This window comes from Squalius cephalus (assembly GCF_949319135.1).
Source record: "Squalius cephalus genome assembly, chromosome: 12".
In the NCBI taxonomy this organism is placed as follows: domain Eukaryota; kingdom Metazoa; phylum Chordata; class Actinopteri; order Cypriniformes; family Leuciscidae; genus Squalius; species Squalius cephalus.
In genome coordinates, this window is record NC_137133.1 from 26,835,967 (window position 1) to 26,863,241 (window position 27,275).

Genomic DNA, 27,275 nt, shown 5'->3' on the forward strand with positions numbered 1-27,275 from the left:
AGGCTCACTTCCAGTACACATCACTGGCACATTTTAACTAAAAGTCCTGTAATAAGCTTTAATGAGGCCATGCCATGGTTTTAAAGAACTGCAAGAAGATTGGGCCTTACCAGTGTTTCTGTGATTATGTCCTGTGGGGGTTATCCTATTCTCATGCTTGGAAAAAAACACATAATTTTAGCCCTGTTCCTGGCCTGTTAATGGCTCGACACAGTTCTGCTCTAGTGTATGTGCTCCCAGCATTATATTATATTATATTATTTAAAAATAAACAGAATTTATTTCTAACAAATAATTTATTGTTTAAGTCTGGCATGCAGAATCCCATTTCCCTCTCTTTCCCCCAACATTCTACTTACCATTTTTTTTTTTGAATAAAGCAAAAAAAAAAAAATTCTATAGAGATTCTAACTGTTGTTTCTATTCTAACAGATTCCTCCAGTGATGATGCCGAGAAGAGCTCTGTTCTGCAGACACATAGCCTGAGAGAGTTTGAACAGGTAGGTGCTTGCTTTCCTTTCCCCGAAATTAGCTTTTGCATGCAACTGCAAGCCTGTGAAAGCCATTTGTCAGTCCTCTGAGTGGCTTCCACTGTGCTGAGGACGTTAATCTTTGGTCTTTGCCTGCAGATGAGGTGATCGAGTGAACTAGTTGGAGAGCTTACTTAAAGCACAGATGTAAATACTATACTTTGTTTTCTTGAGTAATCAGAACCATCCTCTTGTATTAGCACAGCTAATCGTTCCTTGTAACGGTTCTGACATGTTAATACGCCATCAAGCTGTCCTAGTTCATTCTGGGAATGCCAGATTGTGAACAACATCACTATTGACATGTTCTTTCAGCTCGTTGTCCTTTCTAATCACATTTACCCATGCTGTTGTCCAGTAAACACAATGGAATCCATCAAGATTCCCAAGAACTACGTATGCACACGCACAGCCGAGTAAACTTACATATGGTTTTTGTAGTGTTCTTTTTTATTTTTATGTGATTTCCATAAAACACACTCTGGAGCAGAGCAGAATCTGGAATGCTTGCTGTACACACGCTGCTGTGGTCTATCTGTTTGCAAAATGCTTTCTGGGAAATGAGCCAGCCTATTATGGCGGTGATATAACTTCAGCCTTGCTACCTTCATTTACGAGAGGCCTCTGTGAAATACTGCAGTTTTTTTTTTTTTCTTTGGAAAGGTTCAGGAGAGTTTTGTGAAAAACATTAAATAAAGACACAAAACAAAAAGATGACAGACCACTGATATCATAGAATATCATAACGCATATCAGTATTCCATAACAAAAATACTTGATAAAAATCAAAGTGGACTTTGAACTATTGTATTCTAACCCTCTTAATTCAGTTCTGAGTTACTCAGATTTATCCGCAGTTTCATTTTCATAAATTTGCATGTACTGCTTTATAGAGAAGAAATCTCATCTCATGCTCCTCAAAACTGTTGTAGTTAAAACTGGCCTTTATAGTGTTTTTCAGGGCTGGGAATGTTTTTTACATTTTATAATCTATAGTGTAATGTTTTTATAAAACATATTATACAGTATATTTAAAAATGTAACATTTTAATATTTTATGTAAATTTATATATATATACATATATATATTTTTATTATTATTATTATTATTTTTTTTTATTTTTTTTCAGATTAATCCCAGTCTTCATTTATCCTTTGTTTCTTTGATTCTTAAAATCTCAAGATCTCTGATGCTATGTCTGTTGCTAATTGTTTTTGCTAATTGGTGGTGCATGTTGTCTACAGTGTGGTGCATATGTGCATTTGAATCATCTTTTTTGTGTTGTACCTTTGTGTTTGTGTATACGTGAGAGATTTAAACGAGTAGCAGTGATCTTTTCTCCATGGATGAAACATTTGTTCTATTGAACAAAGTCGGCCTCTAGCCTAAATTCCTGTCAGTTGGAAGAGCCAATCGTTTCCAAACTTGCTTGAAATATGAATCTGCCAAAATATCATTTTTAGCTGTCAAACAACTCGGTGGGGTGCGATTGGAAGGTAGAAGAGTTGAAAGTAGGAAAAATCAAAACACACTTCTTCAAAAAGCACTTTTTGCTGTATTTAAGAAATTTAAAGCATATGGTTGCCCGTTGTCCGTACCAACCAAAAAGGTCATTTAAATTAATATAATAAGATTGTTTGTGGGCTATTACAATTGCTATACAATTGTTATACAATTGCTAATCTGTTATTTTGCCCTTATTTTGAAGATTTCACAGAAATGTGGAGATTTTTGATAGGCTCTGTCAAGACCTGATCCCATGTGGCCTGGCTCTCTGTGTACCTTTTAGCAAGTAGTCGACAAAACTCAGAAAGCCTCAGACAACGAGAGCCGGTTCTGTCTATCTGGGAGTTTCTGGGCTCTGTGCAGCACTCCCTACATGTAGTTTTTCATTTGGATAGAAAATAGGTCAAAATTTTCTGCATGAAGAGCAACACATGCCTTGAAGCATTCATTATTTTTTGCTCCTCGTGTCTGATTCATGTCACAAAGGCAATTCTCACTGAAACAAGCCCGGCACAGGGAATACACAAACTGATGGAAAAGAATATATTAAACTGAGGCGCGTGGTGTATATTCGTGTGCGTTTTTGGCTTTTTAGGGAATCGATCAGTATTATTCCCCTCCATGCAGGATATCATAGACTGATGAATGGGTATAACCGCTAACATGTGGCCTTTCTCTCCCAATCTGTCCATTTTTTTTTTCTTCTCTCTCTCATCTCACTCAAATTCATCTGGATTGTTGGGTTATTCTTCTCTGACATGAGAGTGATACTTGATACAGTCAGGCTAAATTGCTTTCATTTCCAATATGAAGGCTATATAGAACCTTCTGGGAGAAGGAGGCAGGAGTAAATGTTTAAGATTAAGATTGTGGGAGATTTTTTGGTTCGATTTTGGGCTGTGAAAAACACATGTAGCACCATAAGTGTCTTGCGCTGCCCTCTACTGGTTTGTTTCACAATAACAGTATATTTTATCCACCCCCTGACCCCATTTCCTTCCACCCCCAAGCACACACACACTCTCACTGATCAGCACCATCAAGCATACAGTGAGAGAACTGAGGCCAGACAGCTTAATTCGAGCCAGATCTTTGTAGTAAATCAGTGGTCCGCATCAGAGGGACAGAGCCATCATGCTGAGTAAATTATGGAGACAGTCATGGTTGATGATGATAATGTAGTGTAGGATCTAATCTGCACCATGTCTGTCTACAGACTAGATGCACCACGTTACTTTACTAAGGGTTTTCCTCCGTATTATTCGCTGCATCCTTATAGATCACCCCTGTTGTGAATTCGGTTACATTGTGAAGTATAGGAAAAGACGAAATGCAAGGAAGAAATTGGGGATCTTGGAGTTATCATAAGGGTTGTCAAAAGTACCGGTAGTTCAATGCTAAGCTCATAATACACTAAAATGTGTAATGGTTTGATATCGCACTTTCTGCTCAAACAGCCATTCAGATTTTTGTATCACTATGGTGTTTACCTTACTTATTCAGAGGATGACAGTTTGGTTATATTTTCAACCAGTTTTTGAAATGTACTTCAGTACTGTGATAAAAGCTTCAGCAATTATCATAATGTGAAAATTGAATACCGTCACATGCTAATTAAGTTCCTTAAAAAAGATGAAGCAATATTGTGCATCTTTGATGTTGATGTTGACACCTACACCGAATTGAGAAATGTGAAACAATGTTTATTTATTTGAGAAATACTTGAAGGCTACACACAATTGTTAATTTCATTTGTTAATATTTATATTATTATTTACATTCTTTTAAAAAAAAAAAAAATTCGTTATTGAAATTGATATTGAGAATTGTTAAAATTGATACACACTACTGATATTTTACTGTTTTGACAAGCCTGATCTGCAGTAAAAAGTCAGAGACCACATTGAAAATAGAACATTCAAAATCTAATTTAAAGCTGGAAGCAAACCGATTTTTAAGTTTTAGAAACTATTAAGCAAACGTTATGATGTAAAATAAATAGGAAATATTTCAGATTTTACATAATATAATTTACTTGTATTTATTTTCCTATTCAACATTTCATTTACTGAAATTGTTATGCTAATATAATTTGTAATGAAAAGTATGTATTCAATTAGAAAAATACATAGAAGCATTTTCACTAGTGATCTAATTGTTTTGGATCCCACTGTATGTTTGAAGCAGTCTTGTTCTGGCTTCAGATTTCAAACCTTCTGCTGTGAAATTATCGCTATTTCAAGCTCTATTCACAGAAGTTCACAGATTGAGCATTGTGTATATTTTTCTGAGGAAGTGTCACAGTATCTGTGTTCCTTTATAGGTAAATTAGTGTGTGTGAGTCATTTTGAATTTGTAAGACATCCCTGTCTCCATTTCAGTATTTGTATTATTCCTTGAGGCCATGTGGGACCAATTACAAACAAAATATGCAGGGAGGGGCAAAAGCCATATTTTTATGAATTGCTTCAGCACTTAGTGGCAGACCTAATGCCGCAATTATTGTACAATAAAGCAAAGACATTAACTGAGGTCAAAGAACCAGCAAACCAAACTATACTCTGTAAATCTTGACAGTCTCCGGCCAAATTGCATGGCAGAGTTGGATTAAAAAATGAAGAAACATTCAAATTTACCGATTTAATGAGACCTCAGATGATAAATGAGCTGCGGTCGGATTCCTGAATGACAGAAAGATCGGCCGGGTCTTTTTTCCCTATTCAAAAAGGCGCTTAAATCATGAAGCAAACTGTTCTTAATTAAATGTAACCTGTTTTTTGTGCATGCCAGCACTCATATATCAATGTAGTGAGTCACTGTGTAAATAGCGAGTGCTTTAGACCAGGGCTGTGACACAGAACTTTGCTCTGACCCACTGACTCTCTCTTCTACAAAGCAAAAGGGCTTTGAAGCGAAGAAAAGCATGTCTATGCATTCGTTTTTTTAATTTAACTTCTGTCTTACTATATGTATCCAGTATACAGCAATCACAAGGACAGAGCTGAACTGAAAAGACTGCGATCTCGATTCAAACTCTCACGTGATTTTATTCCTAAATGACAACAATTCAACAATCGCCTTTTTTCAACTTGATGCTTCAAATAAAGATTGTATCAATTGCATCGTTACACCAATAGTTTTTGTCAAGTGACTGTTAATAAAATGTATCTGTCATTGAATCATTCAAGAGAGTCATTCAAAAACACTGATTCATCCAGAAATGAGTCATTGAATCATTAATTCAAACCGATATTTAGAAATAATTAATTCATTTATATATATATATATAGACTGTAGCAATTCACATTCTGTCAAAACCTCTAGTAAATTACTTGCTATTTTGTGTTGTTGTCTGTTCAGAATTATGGGAGAGTTGTGATCCTTATATTAAACAATAAAGTCGTGATTCTCAATTTATCCAGAATCGTGCAGCTCTAGTGGACAGTCTATTGTCATGTATTAATTCTCAGGGAATGATTGCTTTGTTCACTACTACAGAAAATGTGTAATGCATTATTTTTTGAGCCAATTATTCTGTAATCAATCTTTAATAATATTAAAATATTTGTATATATATTTATTTTAATATAATTATATATTAATTAATGTTAATATATAGAAGTATACATAGAGAATATCTAGCTGATTTGGCTGGAGCAGAATTGGGCTCTTTTTTTTAATCTTAATGTTTAATCCGTTTCTTCTCCAGATGTTTTGCTGTTGGGTTTATCAAACAGCTCTGTTTTGTTCCAGTGTTTGGTGGTTTTCCCCTTCATTCCATCTTCTGTTTCCTTGGCCCACTCAGGTTTTGCAGTTTATGCAGTTACATTTTCTGACGTCTTGCCAGTACTCAAATGTTCTTTAGTTTCTCTGTCTGCGCCGTGCTTGCGCTCTGGCGTGGTAGTTTGGAATGGTAATAATACTAATTTCACCGGGGGCACTTTTTCCTGGGGGAAACTTAAAGGCCGTGAGATCATATTTTGAGATCCCAGTCCAGTTTTGACATCAAACGCACAGGCCTGCATGTTCTCAGGCGAGGCCGTAATCCGATTTTTGAAAATATACCTAACGTCTGCTTTAATGAGCTAACTCGAGTGCCTCATACCCCCTGTGAAAATATTCGAACTGCCTATGAAATACAAGAATTGAACCATCAAACCCTTGTTAAAGCACTCAGAGCTCAGGGGATGATACTGTGCGGTAGAAGTACTGGGCCGTTATGTGTTCTGGCTGGTTCTGTAGAAACGGTGAGCCACTATAGGCCTAGAAGGAAGGAATAGCGGTGTTTGTAAATACCTCTCCAATTATCGGTAATGCGCCACTAATAGGAACCAGATGAACGTTTATTTAATTTGTCAGGAAGGTAAAATTAAGAAGAGCAAGACTCAAGAGTCGTGGAGCTGCGTTGAGGCTCTTGCGCCCGTGTGTTTGTATTATTCTTGTTGATTTTTTAAGGCCATAATCAAACATTTAGCTGCTAAGGAAATGCCAGGGGTCGACTTACTCTAATTGGATTTCAGACTATTTTTCCACATCTCCTAAATGAAGCACACAACTGAGACAGAATAAATCAGATTAAGATTTTTTTTTATTTCCGAAAGAAGTAAAAAAAAAATACTTATGGTTTAAACTACCAATTAGATATGTAGACTATCTAATATCATGTTTTATTTTTTGGAACTTATTTCCTAATTATCACAAGTTACATCCATATATATTTGCACAGCACCGTTTTTGGGTATTGGCTACCGACCTTGAAAGTTTAGATGCGTAAAACCCTCTTATAAACATGGAGACCCAGTGTGAGAGATTCTCACTATCATAGCAAGGCTATACAATATTGCATCGCACAACCCAGGTTGAAAAAAGCCTCATACTTGTGTGGCAAAAGCCAGAAGCTCTTGGCTGAATGTGTTGACCACAGATTCTTATATAAGACTGAAAAAGGGAAGCCACGGAAGATTCAGATGGTCTGTTGTTCATTTGAGTTCTCAGTGTTTGACAGTAGTGCTCTCAAACCTCACTCTGTAATTATATTTAATGATAAATGGCAAGTATAATTGGCATATGTCAGGCACCATTATCCTGTGTGCATATTATGTATTTTTCAGTATCTCTCTTATATTTGTGTACACGTATACAATGAGCATGTCGAGCACCCCTGAGGTCTTTCCACAGCAGCCTGTTCTTTATATAAATCCTTTGCGGTCAAGAAATAGTAGGTAGTAGTACATTAACTTAAAGTGCCCTAGGTCTGTGATTGTATATTGCCATTCACCCATATATAAATGGACAGCAGCATACTGGTACAAACACAAACCCATGTTTTTGTCAGTGTCTTGAATGAATGCTTATACTCCATTTGTAATTAGCGGGATGTCTAGAAGTTAAATGAAATCCTAAGCACCGTGTATCTCCTTTCAGTTAAACTTTGATTCTGATCTCCTAATTTAATCTAATTAGATTTATTGACAGCTATAAAGGACATATTTGTTCAAACCGCAGATATCCGTGTTGTCTATTATTTCAAAGGCCTGTGATTTCTCTTTTCAGTCAGTGAATCCACACGGATAGATGCTGGAAGACTGCAGTGACCTGTGGAGGTCTGGTTGTTGGCTTGGTTGGACTTTTTTTTTCTTCTGTGCTCTGGTTTTAAAGAATGACTGCTCTCTTTGTTTCTGAGCTCTGTTTAATTCGAAGCAACTTTCCCAAACATGTTAAGCAGAAATAGACAAAGAGAGTTCGAGGGGAAATTCTGTTGCACGTCACACGTGGACAATAGCATCCAATGCAAAAGTCCATGACAATTGGCAGCGGGTTTCAGAGCTGGTTGAAATTGATCTCATAATTCAGTCTCACCATAAACACACTGAATTAAAGGCAGATTTAGTCTTTGAAGTATGACTGAAAAACCAGTGTTTTATTTTGCTTCTTCCAAACAGAATTCAACATGTAACATGAAATGCTCACGCAGAGGAGGTCTCGTTCGCTGTGTTTATGGTTTGCTCTGGGAAAAAGCCTTGCTGGACAGCTTGTGACACAGTAGTCAATCTCAGTCGCTTTTTGTTGTACTTCATTTAGGAAGGCCAGTATGATCACAGTGACTTGATTTGTTTTACAGTGACTTTTATGTGTACATAAACATCAGTGATTATTCTTTCACTAAGTGATTTCTCATTTGAGATCAGATACTTCTGTTAGACTTAAGAAGCTGATTGCTCATTTAACATTCTGTTAGAAATGGCAAAATCTTGTTGATATAGCAAATCCATTCAGTGACGTGAAGCTCTCAGTAGAACAGCTTTGTGTAGAAACGCGCAGTGCAATTTGTTTTTCATTGCTTAGATTCAGTTCTTATGGGGCATCAAGACATGTTTGGCCAGATTTGACATCAGTGATGCTGAAATGTATTAGTTTAATTTTTTTTTTTCAATAATATAAAATATTAATACCTAGGAAGGAAATAAACTAGAAGATTTTTTTTAAATAGTTTTTGAAAGAAGTCTAATGCTCAGTTTTCATTTAATGAAAATTGTGAAATATTATTACAATTTAAAATAACTGTTTTCTATATTAATACATTTTAAAAAGTAATTTATTCCTGTGATGGCACAGCTAAATTTTCAGCAGCCAGTCTTTAGTGTAACATGATCCTGCAGAAAATCATTTTAATATGCTGATTTGGTGCTCAAGAATCATTTCATATTATTATCAGTGTTGAAAACGGTTGAACTGCTTAAAAAAAAAAAAAATTTCAGGAAATTTTTTGTTTTGTTTGTTTTCTTCACTTTTGATCAATTTAATATTTCCTTGCTAAATGAAAATATTTATTTAAAAAAATATATATTGACCCCAAACTTTTACATTGTACAGTCTAGAGAAAATAAAATAAAATAACAAAAAAAAAAAAATTAAATCTAATTGTAGAAAGACCAATCAAAAAACATAAAGTAACAAAATAAAAAGGAAAAAAATAATAAAGGTTTTTAAAAAAGATTACGTTACATTTGAAATTTTGAAAAGCTTTAGAAGTTTTACAATTTTCTCAGGTCTAGGGTTCAATGTGTTCATATTTAAAATGCTTTTAATATCTGACCTTTACTGATTCAACTGCACCTGCCAGGTCAAATGCACCTTCTAAAAATTTACCAGCAGCACCCACAGCTTTTTTCCATTCCTGTATTTCCACTAGGGATATTGTTGAGGTAATTTCCTCTCCTGGCAGAAACTTAGAACTCACACCTCTGAATGTGTTTACAAAGATGACACAAGAGATGGAAAGAGGGAGCAATTAGAGCGAGAGACGCCAGGCTTTAGATCTTCTGCCAGTGCAGTAACACCTTGGCACAACTTGTCATGTTTTCCCTCTCATTTGCTCTCTCTTTCTCTTGTATACTTTTGCTCTGGTAGGAATGGAGAGAATATGACCAATGTGACATAGAACGCCATAGTAGGCCTAATTTTAAAGTATGTTTTTACATTTGGTTTATAATCAGTTATCATAAGATTAGGAAAGGTTATGAAGCACTAACCCAATGTTGAGTATGTTTCGAGCAAAAGTGCCTTGGTGTTTCTCAGACATTAAAACGTGAACATGAGGGCTGAATGTTAAGATGTCGTGCATGATGAAGTGATCCCTGTTTTCTCTAATGGCTTTACGTTGTTGACTGTGGAGCTAAACCTTTCTTTAAAACTCGGATTACTGTCCTTCCTCTCATTACCGAAAACAGATGTGGAAATAATGAATCGGTTGCTATCAGGTATGATGTATTTCCTGAGTCATAGTGAAGAGGCTTAGCATTAATTGGAATTTAGCGAAAAGAAGAAAGATGTAAGTAAACAAATTAACAGACAAAATGGGAGATGGGAATAAGTCATCTCGTGTAGTTTGATCATTTTGCAGCCGTTGTTGTGCTGAAGCCTGAAATGAAGCCCAGAGTCTCAGCGGGAGTATCGGTCCGCTGAGTGGATGCGAGCTCAACGACGAGAGCCATCCGTCACACTCCATGCCCAGGGACGTCCACATTTGCCTGGGTAAAATATCACAACCCTGCAAGGGCCGGGGAACCTCGACAGGAGCATCAGATCTTTGGCCAAGAAGGCTCTGGTCTGGTATTCAGTGTCAAGCTGAAAAGTAATCTCACTGTTAAAATGTATGGCTTGGATGTGTAAATGGCACCAAGATGTGATGTTCTCTCTTCATTTCCTCAAGAAGTTACTGCAAAGAATCCAGCTGAAAACTAACTGAGCTGTTGCAGTGTTTTTTGGTTGGTTTTATGCAATGCACGTATACACTACCATTCAAAAGTTTGAAGTAAGTAAAAAAAGGATGCATTAAATTAATCAAAAGTGACAGTGAAGGCATTTATAATGTTACAGAAGATTTCTATAAAAAAATTGCTCAAAAAATCCTGAATAAAGTATTGTGGTTTTCACTAAAATATGAAGCAGCCCTGTTTTCAATGTTCATAATAATAAGACATGTTTCTTGAGCACTAAATCGGCGTATTGAAATAATTTCTCAAGAATCATGTGACACTGAAGACTTGAGTAATGATGCTGAAAATTCAGCTTTGCTATTACAAGAATAAATTACATTTTAAAATATATTAAAATAGAAAAAAAATGACCACAATATTACCATTTTTGATCAAATGCATGCAACCTTTGTGAGCACAATAGTTAGCCACCAGGGTGACTTCACCTCATAAACGTTCTGCCAATGAACTGTTAAAGCTAATACGAGGGCCCTTGACTTTTTCACAATATGTAGTCACCACTGTAGAGGGCGAGGGGTAGTGGTTCAGATACAGAACCTGCTTTTCTGTTTAAGGTGTGTGTTTCTCATATGTGTGTCTGGCGTATGGCTTTCGTGTTTGTCTGCGAGTGCGTGTTAGGCTCAGTGGGGCTGGCATAGTCTGTGGAAAAGCTCTCCCCTCGCCTCAGTGTGATGCTGGCAAACAGGCAGAGGCTCCAATGTACACGCACCACGAGCACCATCCGTGCCATCGCATCTGGAAATGATTTACCAGGCAGTGAGAGAGGACGAGGGGGAGATTGTGAATGGAAAAAAGAGAAGTTGCATAAGGGGAATTGGAAAAGGGTTTGAAAGAGTTCACCAAAAAACTGAAAATTCTGTCATTGTTTAATCATCCTCATGTAATTTCAAACCCATTAAACACAAAATAAGCACCATAAAAGTGATGACTTGTGCAATATTTCATGTCTTCTGAAGCCATATAATAGCTTTATATAAGAAAAGACTGACATTGTTGTCCATACAACGAATAACAAATTGGACCCAGTGTTTTTATATTTTCCATTTTCATTTAAAAAATGTTAAACTTTAAAAAAAAATTAATAATTTTGTTTAACTACAGTAACCCTGATTTGACCCCACTGACTTTCATTGTTTATTCATAGTACATTTTTCAAAACATCTTCTTTTGTGTTCCACAGAAGAAAGTAAGGGAAATGATGACAGAATTTTCATTTTTGGGTGAACTACCCCTTTAAGACCGATTATTTGACATTTTGGGATCGAAATTTGTATTTATGCATCTGTAATCGAGAGGAATTGTTTTAGATTTAGGTTCATGAAACAATAGCTTGAATCAAGCTCAAAGAGAGGTTCCCATCCGCCTCCCTTCCATCTATCTTTTCTGTCTCCATGGCAACAAGAAGGATGTCCTGTGAAATTGGCTCAGGAATCTGGGTCTCTGCAAGAAGGCTGAAAATACATGAAAATGCCACAACAAACTGTTGCTGAACGCATCAGTCAGAGATGTAAGGTGACTCAGTGCGATCATTACTTAAGACGATACAACGGTTGTGTACAGCGGAGTGGCCGTGACTGTTGATTTTCTGCTTGATTTATGTCTGTGTTAAATAGAGCGCAGGCTTTGAGCTCCCAACCCTCTCAAGCTTAGCCTGTCAGACTGAGTTTCACACAAACACATCAGCCATGTGCTTCGGTCATCAGAATTACAAGATTCAAATAAACATAGAAATGGTCCAAAATAATTGACGTCTTTATTGGACTGTAAAATTGTAGTTAAAATAATTTGTTCTGGATTTAATTTGTATCAGATGAGAGACGTTGCAGGCCTTCAGCATGTTTATAGCACATCAGGCTGTTTAATATGTTTTTATAGCATTATCTAAAGGCATTTCCCCATTGAGCTTCAAGACTACATTTGCCAATGGGTACTTGCTGCCTCAGTCTCATTTATCATTAAATAACTGAAATATTTCACTACATGAAGGGTGTCAAATTTAGTTTGGTGCATTTTATGCTTTGTTTTTGTGTGTGGACTTGTATATGCCGTAGTGTCCCAGAGAAAAAGGTTATTTCTCAGCAGTTGCTCATTCAAAGCTCAGAGAATTGGAGTGTATAGAATTGTGCGTATTCGTATTCCTTATTTTTACTTTTAGATAACATTTGCCAACCCTTTTTTTGCCACAAAAAAAATCGAATCTCAAAATCAATATCCATTTTTATACTGAACAATAATGTTGCCTAAAATCATTGTAGCTTAAAATCTTTGGTGTTTATATTAGTGTTGACAGAAGCCTCTCACCAAAACTGCATTTATTTAATTTTAAAAATATTGTAAAAAATTAATAATAATAAAAAACTTTTCTATTTTAATATGTAATGTAATTTAATTGTGATTTATTCCTGTGATGCAAAGCTGAATTTTCAGCATCATTACTCAGTCTTCAGTGTCACATGATCCTTCGGAAATCATTCTAATATGCTGATTTCATAATAAAATGTATTCTTATCAATGTTGACAATAGTTGCTGCTTAATATTTTTTGTGAAAACATTGATACATATGTTTTAGGACATATACAGTACAAAAAGAAAAGGAGAGATGTGTGAATATATTTGCTGTGTATGTTTGTGTCTTTTGGCACCAACTTGCATTACGTTACATTCATAATATATTTGTTAGTGAGTATTCCACAAAAACTGCTGCATACTGATAAGACGTGAGAAGTGAAGCAGCAGTTGGGACTCAGGAAGCTAGTATCTCTGACACAGGGCGCCATGGCAACATTAACCGTCTACAGTAAATGCAAATGAGGGAGACACAGAGCTGATCATGAATACATTCCTGCACAGAAACAAGAGCAACCCTGGCTTCAGTAATTAGATGTGCTTCATTGCAAACTCTGCATTTTATATAGCTATTCTGTTGTATTTCTAAGAGATTGTAATCATAGTAAGATGAATTTGATTATTAAGGCTTGGATTTATGTACTCTGTGTCTGGAAAATATCACACTAATATTATAGGACCTGCTGACTGAGTTTCTGTGTTTGTTGCTCATTGTCTTTATACATAGTTATTATTATGATTAATGACTCCTAGTAATGATTGATATATGCTTTCATTCCTAATTTCTAACCAAAAGTTCATATCACTTGTACAGTTTGTCATCTGGCATTACTTTTATGGCAGACAAATCCCTTCATTTGCATTTTTTCGGCATGTGTAATCCTTTAAACGACTGTTTCAAAGCCAGTTCCCATTAGCTGGCTCATAATATCAAAGCTCAAGCACTCAATAAGAGTCAGTCAGTCAGCTCTGACAGTGAATATAGACTGCATGCGTATATACCTCAGTACGTACGGCACACAGAAGCTCACTGTCTTCGGCCTCCTTGTTTCAGACCTCTGCCCCGTCAGACAGCGACAGAAAGACAGAGTCCAGACGCTGATGTGTCTCTTTACAAACATGTCAAACCTCCCATTTTCTTCCCACAATGGAAAACCTCCTGTAGACCTGTAGAACTCAAGTTCCCTCGCTGACAGACTGAGCAACGCAATCACCCTCGTGATCGGGCACAGCCAGCCAGCGCTATAGGGAAATAACCATGAAAGAACAGTATTGCACTTATATTATCCAGTCTCACTGCATTTGATGGCAAGACTGATTCCAGATTGAAATAAATAGGGTTTTGCTTAAATTTAAAGTGCCCGAGGCGACATTTCTACAGTATATATGAGCCCCTAATGAGTTTTTAGGGGTCTCCAGTTGTCATTCCCAGTTGTCCTAGACTTTGAAGTTTAGTCCGTCGAGCTTTTTGTGCATATGGAATTTCTCTTTGCAGCGAAATCAATCATGTTCAATTTCATTACTTACTTAAGCCATCTATTGATTAGCATTATTTTGTGCAATATTTTTTCATCTAACAAAAACTTTTTTGAAGCTTGAATTGTGAACTCGGTCACACTTTAGATCAGGGTCCAATTCTCACTTTTAACTAATTATTAACTACGACTTTTGCCTCAATAAACTCCTAATTACTGCTTATTAATAGTTAGTAAGGTAGTTGTTAAGTTTAGGTATTGGGTAGGATTAGGGGATGTCGAATAAGATATCAGCCAATATCCTAGTAATATGCATGCTAATAAGCAAAGTAAATAGTAAGAATTGGACCCTAAACTAAAGTGTTAGCATGAATCCTAGCAACAGAAAGTAGAAGCTCCCACCAGTGATATTAATAACATTTATATGCTATTTTTAGGTGTGTGTGTAAGCCTTTGTGAAGTGATTTTATTGGGAAATGGTGAATCTGTCTCCACATGAGTGTTTGGCGTGTTGATGTATATGTTGGTTGTGGTTTGAGGAGGCTGTCGCTATATGAAGGACGGATCCAGTCCAGAATTCCTTAGTGACAGCTGTTACGGGATACCTCCTGAAAATAACCCTGAAAAGTACTGAGTCTTTCTAAAGTTCACTTTCTGCAGAGTTTAGAGCCATACTGCCCTCCAATGGTTAAACTCTGTGACAAATAAGCATACATTAAAGGGCATATTTACATAAATAAATCATTACAAATACATGCATATAGGATAAATGATTAATCTCAAGTTTGGTGTCTGTAAGATCTTTTCATGTTTTTGAATGAAATAGTGCAAATCATATTAATTAGTTTTCTTTTGGCAAAATGTTTGAAATGATCTGAAAGAAAATGTTGTATCAAAATATTACTTTAACTGAATAGTGGTAATTATATTGGTAATTTTTAAATACTCTATTACTCACCAATTTGGAACTTTATGGAAAAATTATCAATACATGAAGAAACATTCCAGATGTTTCTTCATTTTTTCCTCATTCTAATCAAAATATTTCAAACCAAAGATAATATTGTATTAATTGGTAATAAAATACTTGGCTTTTTAAACTGACGTCATACTCCAGGAAACATTTTTTGGTGTGTTAAAGGGGTCCTATTATTATTATCGGTATGTTTTTTTATATGTTTGTAGTAGAATATTTTATCAATAAGCACTGTTTCTGAACTCACTGAAACACCTCTGTAGTAGTCTTGAGTTTTCTTCTGGGAACGTAAACGTCATAATATCAAGGCAAAAAAGGGCAGAGGCCTGGTTGAGTTGCCTTAGTAGTCTGTTGAAACTCGTGATTATGGTAAGGGGCATGACATTTCTGAAAAGCGTTCAAGGCCATTGACTTATCAAAACACACTGGTCCAGCTGACCAATCAGATCACATTGTGCTTTTCGGAAGAAGGGGCTTCATAGAGACAGAAACTAAAGAGAATGTTACTGACAGACTGGGAAGAGAGGTGCTGCAACAATGTAAAATATGTGGGGGAAAAGTGTGTTTTTTTTAAAAGTCAAGCATGAAAACCTATTCTAGTTATAGATATAGTCGACCTGAGTCAGACTGACACCATGCACACAGTCTCACCATGAGACTTGAGGAACAGGTTTAGTAATAGTAAATATCAGATAAAGGATGGCGGTTGTAAATCCAGTTGAATCTAGTTGAATCGTCCGCTTTTGGAATGAGCAGTCTGTGATTTTTAGCACGTAAGCCTCCTCTCTCTCTCTCTATCTCTATCTCTCTCTCTCTCTCTCTCTCTCTCTCTCTCTCTCTCTCTCTCTCACTCTCTCTCTCTCTCTGTCTGTTCTATTTCATTGTCGGGATCAGTTAACACATCACGCATGCCCATGATCCTTAAAGTTAATTCCTTTTGGTGGCTGTTGAAGTAAAAAAAGATCCTCATAATCACCCCTCCTTCTTTGCATACACCACACATGGGGGGAGGGGGGGTTTAGACCCCTTTGAGAAGGAGGACCCTCAGTGTGTCACTTACAGTTCATGTTGATGTTGTTGTCCTAGTTTTAGAAAACCTACTACATCTAAGTTGGCTTGTTTTAGATATCTTCACTCGCATTTAATGTTAGCGTGTGATTTAGGCAGTATGGCACAGGTATGAGGGGTCTGAGAACCCCTACGTGAAGGAAGCGATCATGTTTAACGGCTACCGTACTATTTCACAGCACCTCAATGACCTGAAGAAGGAGAACTTCAGCCTGAAGCTTCGCATCTACTTCCTGGAGGAGCGTTTCCAGCAGAAATTTGAGGACAGTAGCAGTGAGGATGTCCATCGCAGGGTGAGTGTCACTGGGCTACACTTAATGTGTTAAAGTAACCAATTAAATTTGACAAGAAAATATGAACCAATTATTAGCCATAAAAGGTCCATCATTTGCCTGTCTATGGCCAGAAAATGCATATTTTAGCACATTTTTTGATAATAAGAAAAGACAGGGGCAAGTCACAGATTTTACTTCAGTTCATTAAATACATGTTGATATTTTGTGACAACAATGTTATGGGAAGTTGTCCTGCCATTAAACATTCTATCATAGTATTTTCATCACAATTTAACAGCAATTGTGCAATCAAGCAATTATGAAATGCAAAAAAATTCACGAAACACCCAAAACTGTAACAACCAAATATCAAACCATTGCTCTGGCCAACAAATATTGCATTTAATAAATAGAAAAAAAGTTATACATTTGAAACACTCATGATAACTGTCACTGAATCTGTTGGAGGTGACAGTAAGCTTTTACATAAGTGAATTCTAGTGCTATAGCATTTGTTTTGCTGGCTTGACAAATGCAAAGACCTAAAATAGCCCATAGAGCCGCAGACACCCAACCATCTATTAAGTCAAACAGTGGACAACAACTGCAGCCTGGATATGTGGCTCTATTTAAATAAACAGCATTAATATGGACCAGCAGTCTCCTGCACCTGTCACAAACTGACTATCGGCACGGGAAAAACTGGATCATGGGTAGAGTTGACTGACTGACACTGGTTAGGTTTGGTTTCTAGGGCGAAGTAAAGGTGACACTTTCTAGCAGCTGTTGTCCATGTACTACTATACCAGTCTGGAACACAGAAAAAGAAGAGTGTATCACTATGCATCACTATGTTTAAACATACTTTTGTTGCATATAGAGTGAAATACAGGTCCAAAAGTCTGAGATCACATTGAAAATGTGCGATTAATAAACCAAAAACTTCCCTCAAATTGTTATGCTGATAATTTGTAACACAAAAAAACATTCTCAGACTTTTGGACCCCACTGTATGTTTATGCATCACATGTCAGGTCACATATGGAGGCCCATTATTCCTAAGGTGCTGGCTGTAATATTTATGTATAAAGCATTAATATTGTAATGAAAACCTCACCATTACGGTATACATGGCTTAACAATCTTGATTGGAACAATTTGATTCATTTTGATTTATTAGATGAACAAAGCATTGCTTAGCTGTTCTGGTAACTGATACTCACAACTGAAGTGTGTGTGTGTGTGTGTGTGTGTGTGTGTGTGTGTGTGTGTGTGTGTGTGTGTGTGTGTGTAAAGCCCAAAGATCGTGTATTTGCGCCAAAACCAGGCTATTTCTGTGTCTGACCTTTTCAAATGAACCTGATAAAACAAATATTAGTCCCACTGACCCATATAGGCAGCACAAATCATTAAGAACGACCGATATATGACAGCCGCTCCTGAGTGCTTTTTTATTCATCAAACAACATTTACCAGGCAAAGCTCTCTGTGGTTACAACAGGATGTGTATGTATCATTTCAAAACCATATCGATGCACACACAAGTACTAGCAGGAACTGATCTCTTGCCAGCTACACTGAGTATCTGGTGGTGAGAGTTATAAAAGTCTCTGTTGCTGTGGCCTGGTGCATTGTGGGAAGAGGAAAGTAAAGGGGTCAGGTCTGAGTGCTTGTCAGAGAGAGTGAAAGAGCAGGTGGTTGGCGTCTCTTGTTCTATTTTAGGGTGAGACTGCAGCTGCACGTGCAGAGAGCTCACGCAGGCTCTGCAGACTCAGCAGAGAAGATCCATGAAATATTTAATCTAAAAACTTTTTTTTTTTGGTATTTTTTATTTAGCATAATGCAGATACATTTATTCAGACAAAAATATGTTGGTAGAAGTTAATAGTGTTGGAAGCATGAATTTCTAATGGACGGTTTATTAGAGTGAATAATCACTGAACAGGAATAAAAACAGGAATGCAATGTGGTAGAACAGCATGCAAAATGTGATTCCAATGACTTTTTCAAAGAATCCCTTTGTTTTTCAGAACATTGAGCTGAAGGTTGAGGTGGAAAGTTTAAAACAAGATCTCCAGGAAAGACAGGAACAGCTTGACAAGGCCCTGTAAGTATCAAACAACACAAATATATTCCTTATACAGTATATTTGCTGTTCACAAATTACATTTAGTCTACATTCACACAGCAGAATATGGTTGTCAGTCCTGAGTTCTAAATCCAGTTACATTTGCACAGTTCAGTTATAAATGAACCGACTCGAACCATACATTTTCATACCTCTCATACTCTCATACCTGCACTTTGAGAGCTTATACGAACAGAATAATCTATTAGGTAATGATACAAACACTGACCGTGTGAATGTAACCTTTTAGTTATTAAGCTAAACAGCTATAATAAAAAAAATATAAAATGACAATGTTTAGCTAAGTGTCAACATATCTGCTTTTATAAAATGAAGTCTTTATTAAGAGTCCAGGTAGTGAAGCCAAGCATAATAAGGAAATCAGCTAAAGCAGCTGAGACAGAAATATGTGTTTTTATGAATCTGTCTTTTCTTCAGTCTGGTGATCCTCTCTCTCACTCATAATGCTGGGCTGCTTCCAACTACTATCAGAATAGCTGCTTCTCATAGGCATGTGCGACTTATCTTGCTATACTGCCAAATGCAAAAGGCCAAAGCCTATCTAAGACAGAGTGTCATGATACCCTTTGAAACGTGTAGGCTACTGCAGCACATGGCCCTGTGACTTGATTTTGCTGATGGAGAGGCTATTTGAGCCCCTTTTTAGACACTTGAATACACACACTACCTTTCAAAAGTTTGTGTCTCTAATGTTTGTGTCTCACCAAGGCTGCGTTTTCAAATGTAATTGTAGAAGTTCGTTGTTATAGGAAGAAGGAGAGGGGAACAGGCGAACGTTTCACAACTTTTAATAAAATAAATTAATTAATACAAAACGAAAGTAAAGGCTGCAGTCCCTCACGGACGACTGCTGCCACATATAATAAAACAGAAACACAAACACACCTCTCTCGTCCTTCACTGTCGTCGCTCCTCCTTTTATGCTTCCGCTCCTCCTTGAGAGATACGAGACCGGTGCGTCACGCAGGTGTCACTCATCAGCAATCACGCCACCGGCCTCGTTCTCTCACGGCCCTCTGCCTCGTCTTGCTCGCCTTGAATTTTCAGCATTATTACTCCAGTCTTTAGTGTCACATGATTCTTTAGAAATCATTCATGATGATTTGCTGCTTTTTTTGTAGAAACATCAGGATTCTTTGATGACCAAAGTAAAAAATAATCATTTGTTTGAATTTTTTTTTTTTTTACCAATTTAAGTCTTTACTGTCACTTTTGATCAATTTAATGAAAGAAAGTTGAATGAAAGTTTTAATTTCTTTAAAAAAAAAATCTTACTGACCCTGAACGTTTGAATTGTACTGTATGCACCTGTTTATAGTGGCAAGGGCTAATTCATTCTCAGTAAAACACACAACGAGCAAGTTAGTCCTCACGTAAGTGGGGTTAAGTTTGGTGCTTTATTGCTGAAGCTTTGCTTTTTCTTCTACAGTTGGGTTAGAAGTGTGTCAGTAATGTTTAAATTTACAGTAGGATCCATTGGCCTTTAGGGGATCACATATAAATAAGACCCCCTTGCTTCGTGTTATTCTTCAGGTGACATCATTGTTCCGTTGAAGGGCCAGTTGCTATGTGTCATTTCCATCACACGCTCTGTTCGGTTCTGATGATGTGTTTGCCGGTGACCTGAGTCTGAGTCTTTGCCATCAAGCAAAAAATCCCCTCATCATTTCTCCTCAATTTTTTCTTCATAGCTTCCCTTAAGCCATCGCTCCGACCCTCAGAACTGACATTCGGTTCACAGAGGACTAAAAAAATCAGAGCTGAATGATTTCACCTCCCGAGTTAAATGATATGTCTTTAGGCTGTGATTGCTAACATGTTGTAGTGACTGATCAGGACGATCGCTCAGACCGCTCGTTGCAGTTATGGATGTCCTGGCACGACACAGCTAAAAACCCAGAGGTGCCGTTTGCTCCGGATCAAACAATTACAGCGGGGTCAGTGCCGCAGCCATCATCACGTTCAAAAACAGCTCCGCTGAAATGGAGCAACGGGGTCTGGAAAAGCTGTTATGAAGTCCTCGAGAGGCTTCTAGAGCGCTGCGCTGAGTGAAAGGCTCTCACAGACACTCCAGAATACTTAAAATGTCAGAGCAACACCCTTCACGCACACAAAGTACAGGTTAAAACATCCCACTGGAGACATGAGCAAAGATTGTTACGAGTCACCTTTGTGACTCTCTTCTTTTGCCTTAATACTCTTTGGGGATTGAAAAATGAAATGAAACTCTTTCACCGAGTCTGAAAGGTATGAATGTGCTCAGGGACAAAGATTAAATAAATCAAACATGACCACTAGCAGTAATTTGTTTTTAAATTTTTCCCCCCAAAGGACACTTCCCCAAACGTGATTTTTTTTAATAAAATTTTTGTATTATTTATTTTTAGAATTATAAATTATAATTATCTAGAGTTTTAGAATTAAACTAGTTTGTTTATTTATTTATATATATATTTATATATTCTCATTTATCATCAGAACAATTACTGTTAATAAATTAGAATAATTATTGTCCTAAAGAAGTTACTTTCTAGGAAGTAGAATTCCCTCAAAAATTGTAGGTGCGTTCACTAACCAATCACAGTCCAATTTAACTGTGCTGTGCGTATGTAAATTAAGTAACTTTTATTTCGATGAAAACACTTCCTTTCTTTGTTAATTAGGTTTATTATATATTCAGCGCTGTTTACATGACACGTTTTGTTTAAGAACATTGTACCATGTACATTTCTATTGATCATGGCAGAAATAATTCATCGTTTTAGACACTTATTTAACTATGAGACAAATCCACAATGCCACAGGCAGCATTCAGATCAAAAGCGTCCTTTTCCCATTTGTATCTATGGATTTGTTTTGACGCATTCTTTCCGAATTGTTCACTAAAGCTGTTTTGTTTGTATTGTGTTACTTCACAGAACCACAGCAGAGAGTCTGACCAATCAGAATGAGGTGGAGGTGCAGCGTCGCTGTGAGGAACGCCAGCAGGAGATCGGACACATGCAAGAGATTCTGGAGACCAAGATCCAGCTTCTGCAGGAGGTACACATTACATTCCTACACACAACAAAATCCACATTTACGGTGTTTAGTATTTAAACACTTTTGCTGCTTTAGGTTACTTTTGTAAGTGTGTGTTTTTGAAGCAAAGTCTGTATAAGATACTTTATAAAATCCTTTACTTAACGTGTTTCAGCATGCAGAACCAAAACTGTCTATTTTATTTTATTGCATTGCATTGCATTGCAGTTTTTTGCTTTTTATTTTATTGCATTGCATTTAATTTTACTGCAATTTTTACTTTCAGGAGGCTCAATTGGCAAGAAGTGAAGCAGAAAAAATGGCTTCTCTGGCTGACTCGGAGACCCGACGCTGTTTGGCCCTAGAAAGGAGGATGATGATGGAAATGCAGGGGGGAAATGAAAGCTTGTCTGCCATGGCACAGCTTGATGAGATGGCTGAGAAGGACAGGTAAACATTACAGCAGTGACCATGAATATGACTGAATATACTGAAGTTAATTCAGGGACTGTTTTATATAATGTTGATTATTCTGATAATCTATTGCTCAATCTATTATGCCTTTTCCTCTCTTTGTTTCACTTAGGTTAATAGCAGAACTGAATGAAACTGTATGCAGGAGAGAGCAAGAAGCATCCGATCTAAGTTCACAGAGGGACGTCCTTACTGCAAAACTAACTGAGCTGGAAGAGCAAGTGCAGAGCCTCAACTTTTCCCTCCAGCAGAAAGAGAAACACACACAGGTATACAATAGCACTCTCATCCACCTAAATGCACACATAGATTTCATGTGGCCCTGATAATCAGTAGCCTTCTTAAATCTGTGTCATCCCTGCAGCGTGTCACAGAATAATGCATTTAGGCATATAGCACACACACTCAAACTTACATGCTCACATAATTGTGTGTTATATGTGATTGTGCATGTGACATCTGGCTCTACTGTATTCTTCAGTGTGGTTAAGGCAGCTAACTAGGTCACTTTGGCCTCTGGCCCCTATTCAACCCCAAAAGAGAAAGTGGGTTCGGATATCAGACTGTATTTATAAACACATACACACACAGTCATGCTATTGCAAATAGGTCATGGCACATGCAGGAGTGATTCAATACTTCTCCCAGATTAGTATATTTACAGTATGGGAATAAATCACATAAACAGGGAGATTTATATTAACTTCACCTTAGATTCATATGTAAACTGAGACGTATAAAATTGGTATAGCCTGCATGTAGATAAACATGTTTAACATTGTAACAATGAATCAAATTGACTAGAATATGCAAATTGACACAAATGCAAAGGAAATTGTTTAACCCTATAAAGCTTACTGTATCATATTTAATACACACATTTCTAAGACCTTTAAATTATCAACGTGATCAAAGCTTTGCTTTCGTATGCAATCTACTACATGCCTTCTGTCTTTTTTAGTATAATTCTGAATAAACTTTTTGCTGTGAAACCTTTTCTCATTTTTATAAAGTAAATGTAAGATTAACTTTTATATTGTTAGTAATATTTCAATATGGACACTTACTGTCCTAAAGCAACTTAGGTTCACATATTATCCATACATTGTTCTTAAGAAAATTCATGTTTAAATGTATCAAATATGATACATCAAGCTTTTGAGGAATGTTTATTTACACATCTCTCAATCATCATTGTATTTTGTATTTTGATATATAAAACCTACAGAGCTTTGATAATAAAACTAAGCTTTTAAATATCTTATTGACTATTATTATTGGGAGATATAGAGTGATGTGTCCATTTTTTATGCATTTTAAGTAGTCTGCTATACTGTTATAAAGATCTTATTGATTTACTTACTTTTTGGCCATATGAATAACAGCAAATGCAACAAATTGCATATTTTTGCTCAGTTTGGGCCTCAGAGTCATAACAGCCTGATGTATAATCAACAAAAAACATGCCTTTTTTTTTAATATATGAAAAATAACATTCCAAATAATCATATGTCAGGCTTTACAGGGTTAAACAGAACTACAAAATCAAATGTTTATATTAGTCTTTTAAACTGTGTGTCATGGCTTGTTTTGTAAAGAAGTAGGCTACATATTGTTTTCTTTTTTTAGACCCCCAGAGAAGAACTGGCTAATGGAAAAAGCAGCACAGAGCAGGAGATGCAAGTAAGACTTTTTATTTTATTATTTTATAAGTCAATCTAAAGGTATGAATGAATGGTCCCATTTTTAGGAAAAGAAAATGGCTGTAATTTTACAGAAGAAATAGCATCACCAGTGTGCTGAGAGCGACATCTAGTGTACAGCCACAGCAAGCTGAGACTGCACACGAGCACACACATTTAGCACACACATTTACAACCATTTTAAAAATCGAACAGCATGTTAGTATTTCACAGCACTTGCCATTTGTCATCCAATCCAAGCTGTTATATATATATCCAATATATTTATATATTTGGTATTTTCATGTATTTTACTTTCAGTGCTGCTATTTGCTCTTGTAAGTAATTTTTGTCATGCCATAGACAAAATACATTATCCAACTGAGGGGTTAAAGGTATATGCAGTATGCACAAGTGATGACATCTATTTTTGAAATCCTAGCACTTTCCCACAGTTAAACAACGTATTTCAACTTTGAAGTGTTTTTTCAAAATATAATTTAGGCCTAAAATATACAATCATTTACATCACACTGTACACAGAATAATAATGAAAACACACAGTTAATTTTACTGTCTCACAACAGCTCATTGCCATCACTGTCACTGGTTGACATAAACAGTGAGATAATACTACATTAGCCTGATTAGGATAAATAGGTTTTTGATTAAGGCTGTTTTGTGTTTTAGCACTGTTATGGTGTTCTGTCTCCGTTGTCTAAATTCTAGAGACATTTGAATGAAAAATTCACACAGGGACACCAAAAACTGCCAGTATGTGCAAACATGCCATAAAACATGACATCATTCAGTTATTTCTAGCTAGAATCAATAGTAATTTATAAGAGATTGATCCATCTATCCCTTACAAGATTGGTATGTGGTTGTTGATAGCAAATCTGGATGCTTAAATCTTTGTAAAATCAACAAATGACATTCTTCACTGCTGCCATTTACAAGCAGTGCTAAAATGCAGTAATTAATTTACCCATTACAACTGCACAATTATTAATGTTAATAAAAACAACCATTCACACAAATTCAGGATTGTAACAAGGAATATTTATATCAGTGGTGTAGATAGATACTATAAAACCAGGGCGTATGAAAATCAAAGTCACTTTCCCAGTCGCACTTCCTTTCGAAAATGAAAATTAGTATGTAAAGTAGTGTCAGCGTTTTCTTGGCTTGTTCCCTTTGTTCGGCCGGTAGCACTACAGATACCGAGGGGTGATCAGAGAATTTACAAAAACACCGTTGACAAGTAATGAACAATAAAACGACGATTTAGATAGTAGCTGTAGTGTTATTGCGTATTCGGAAGTCAACAGCCGTTGCTACGTTTTAAATAAGTAGCATTTATTGTAGAAACGCATATTTGCGACCCCCCCCCCTTTTTGTCCAGAAAATGGTACGCGCCATTTTCCCTGCCTCACTCTTGCCACATCGTTTGCTGCTTCACTGCCTGCACATTCATTGAGACCCGGTTATACACAGAATATTGGCAAATATTCTGGGGATAGAATATGATATTGTTTCCGTTTACAAATCGTAATGATGGTTATATGAAAATGACTCGTGTTTTATACCGGAGTCGGGCGGTTGGATTTAAATGATGTCCTGTCATGTCGGCGTCTTCACAGAAGAGCGAATGAAACATTATCTGTACCGCGCGAGTGAAGGACAAAACACGCATCTTTATTTCCATTGACGAGGACAAGCATCTGGACATTGAAATCAAAATCGAGATTTATTTCCAGCGATATATATATTTAAAGATCGATCTCAAGGACATAAATAAGGACATCAAATTCTACAACTTTAAGAAATAGTGGATTGCCTGGGATAAATGAAAGTCGTCATCTAATCTATGATAAACAACCTGACGTGAAATTATGATAGTTTCCAATTAATATACATATATTTAAAATATTTTTTGAATGTCTTATTTTCAATTGATGGGAACTGAAGAAATATAGAAATATAAGATCTTTATATGTCATGACATCTTCACTTTCGCTCTTGGTATAGTCTTGGCACAGACACCTCTAGATTATTATTCAATTGAAGATTTATGATGTTGGACTCAAAGATGAAGGACTTGTGTCGCATCTGTGCAAGGGAGCTGTATGGTAACCAACGCCGATGGATCTTCCACCCAACTGCCAAGCTGAGTCTGCAGGTGCTGCTGTCCTATGCGTTGGGCAAGGAGATGACCCGAGACGGCCGGGGAGAGTTCGCCTGCAGCAAGTGTACCTTCATGCTGGACCGCATGTATCGCTTCGACACTGTGATCGCCAGGGTGGAGGCTTTGTCACTCGAACGGATGCAGAAGCTCTTGTTGGAGAAAGACAGGCTCAGACAGTGCATCGGAGGACTGTACCGCAAAAACAATGCTGATGATTTTGGAGTGGATGATGGTGCTTCGGACTCTCCTGTAGTGGACTTCTCCAAGTTGACTGAAGTTGAATACAGTGCTTTACTGCAGGAAGATCTGACATACTCTGTCTATGAGTCATGGGCTGAGCAAGGCGCTCAAGAGCAGGTTCAAGACCACCAATGCCCTCACCATCAGTGCCACGCGGCAGCGGATGCTAGTCCATGTCCCCGACCCAGGAAGTGCAAAGGATGCGCTGCGCTGCGAGTGGCAGATTCAGATTATGAGGCTGTCTGCAAGGTTCCCAGGAAAGTGGGTCGGAGCACTTCCTGTGGACCCTCCACACGCTACTCCGGTAGTGTTCAGGACAGCGCTGAGGAGACCGTCCCATCCGCACCTCCACCAGAACCTGAACCGGTCGAGAACAACCAAACTCGCTGCCCCAGTGATCAAGAGCCCTTCTGCATAAGTCCTGGCTCCTCTGTGGAGTCTTTGGACACTGCTGTAGATCTCACCCAAGAGTCTCATTCAAAGGTCCTTCCTAACACCATGCAGGGAGAGTCTGAAGAGGAACAATCTACTATCAGGAGGCCCGAGTCCAGGCCTGGTTCTGTGTGTGGACTTGATATTGCCCTCAGCCTGCTTAAAAGCTTTGAATATCACCCTCTCCAGAGTCACAGAGGTAGTCGGATTCCTGTGCTCCTCAAACCTAACGCTACACCTGTGGAGAGTCCTTACCCTCTGCTCCAGGTGACTCCCACTGGGATGGAGTGTCCCCTTTCCCCCCATCTTCCAGATGCTCCTTCTAGCATCCAGCAGGAGCTTCAGCTTGAGTTGGCAGAAATGGAAGACCTATGGTTGGATGATTACATTCAGTGCAAGCCATCAGGGCTTGAGAAGGTACATAAGAAGACCTACGGATTCTCAGGAAAAAAAAATCTGAATGAAAAAAAGGAGGAAATAATGAGGGTTGTTTGGAAAGAATCATCTTTGGACTGTCTGTTTGTACAACGTAGGCCTATATTAAGAAAGAGGAAAGATGAATTTATAGGATACAAACTAGATGAGTTGATCAAGGACTCCCTCAGGCTTTTTTTTTGTTCCCAGAGCTCTCT

At 37.2% G+C, this 27,275-nt stretch overlaps 1 protein-coding gene across 10 annotated transcripts in view; it reads left to right on the forward strand.

Annotated features, from left to right (window-relative positions):
* Positions 1-27,275, forward strand: part of pde4dip (phosphodiesterase 4D interacting protein) — a 73,989-nt gene that overhangs the window by 7,410 nt on the left and 39,304 nt on the right. For 7 of the 10 annotated variants that reach the window (XM_079888411.1, XM_079888415.1, XM_079888414.1 and 4 more), the window contains exon 1: positions 25,786-27,060. In XM_079888411.1, coding sequence (XP_079744537.1) covers positions 25,858-27,060 — 1,203 coding nt within the window. In that variant the 5' untranslated portion in view covers positions 25,786-25,857. Of the gene's footprint in view, positions 1-432; positions 501-16,361; positions 16,476-18,487; positions 18,565-21,524; positions 21,649-21,913; positions 22,078-22,213; positions 22,371-23,730; positions 23,785-25,785; positions 27,061-27,275 lie in introns of those variants that run through there. The other 3 variants (XM_079888417.1, XM_079888418.1, XM_079888420.1) reach the window with 1 other exon arrangement.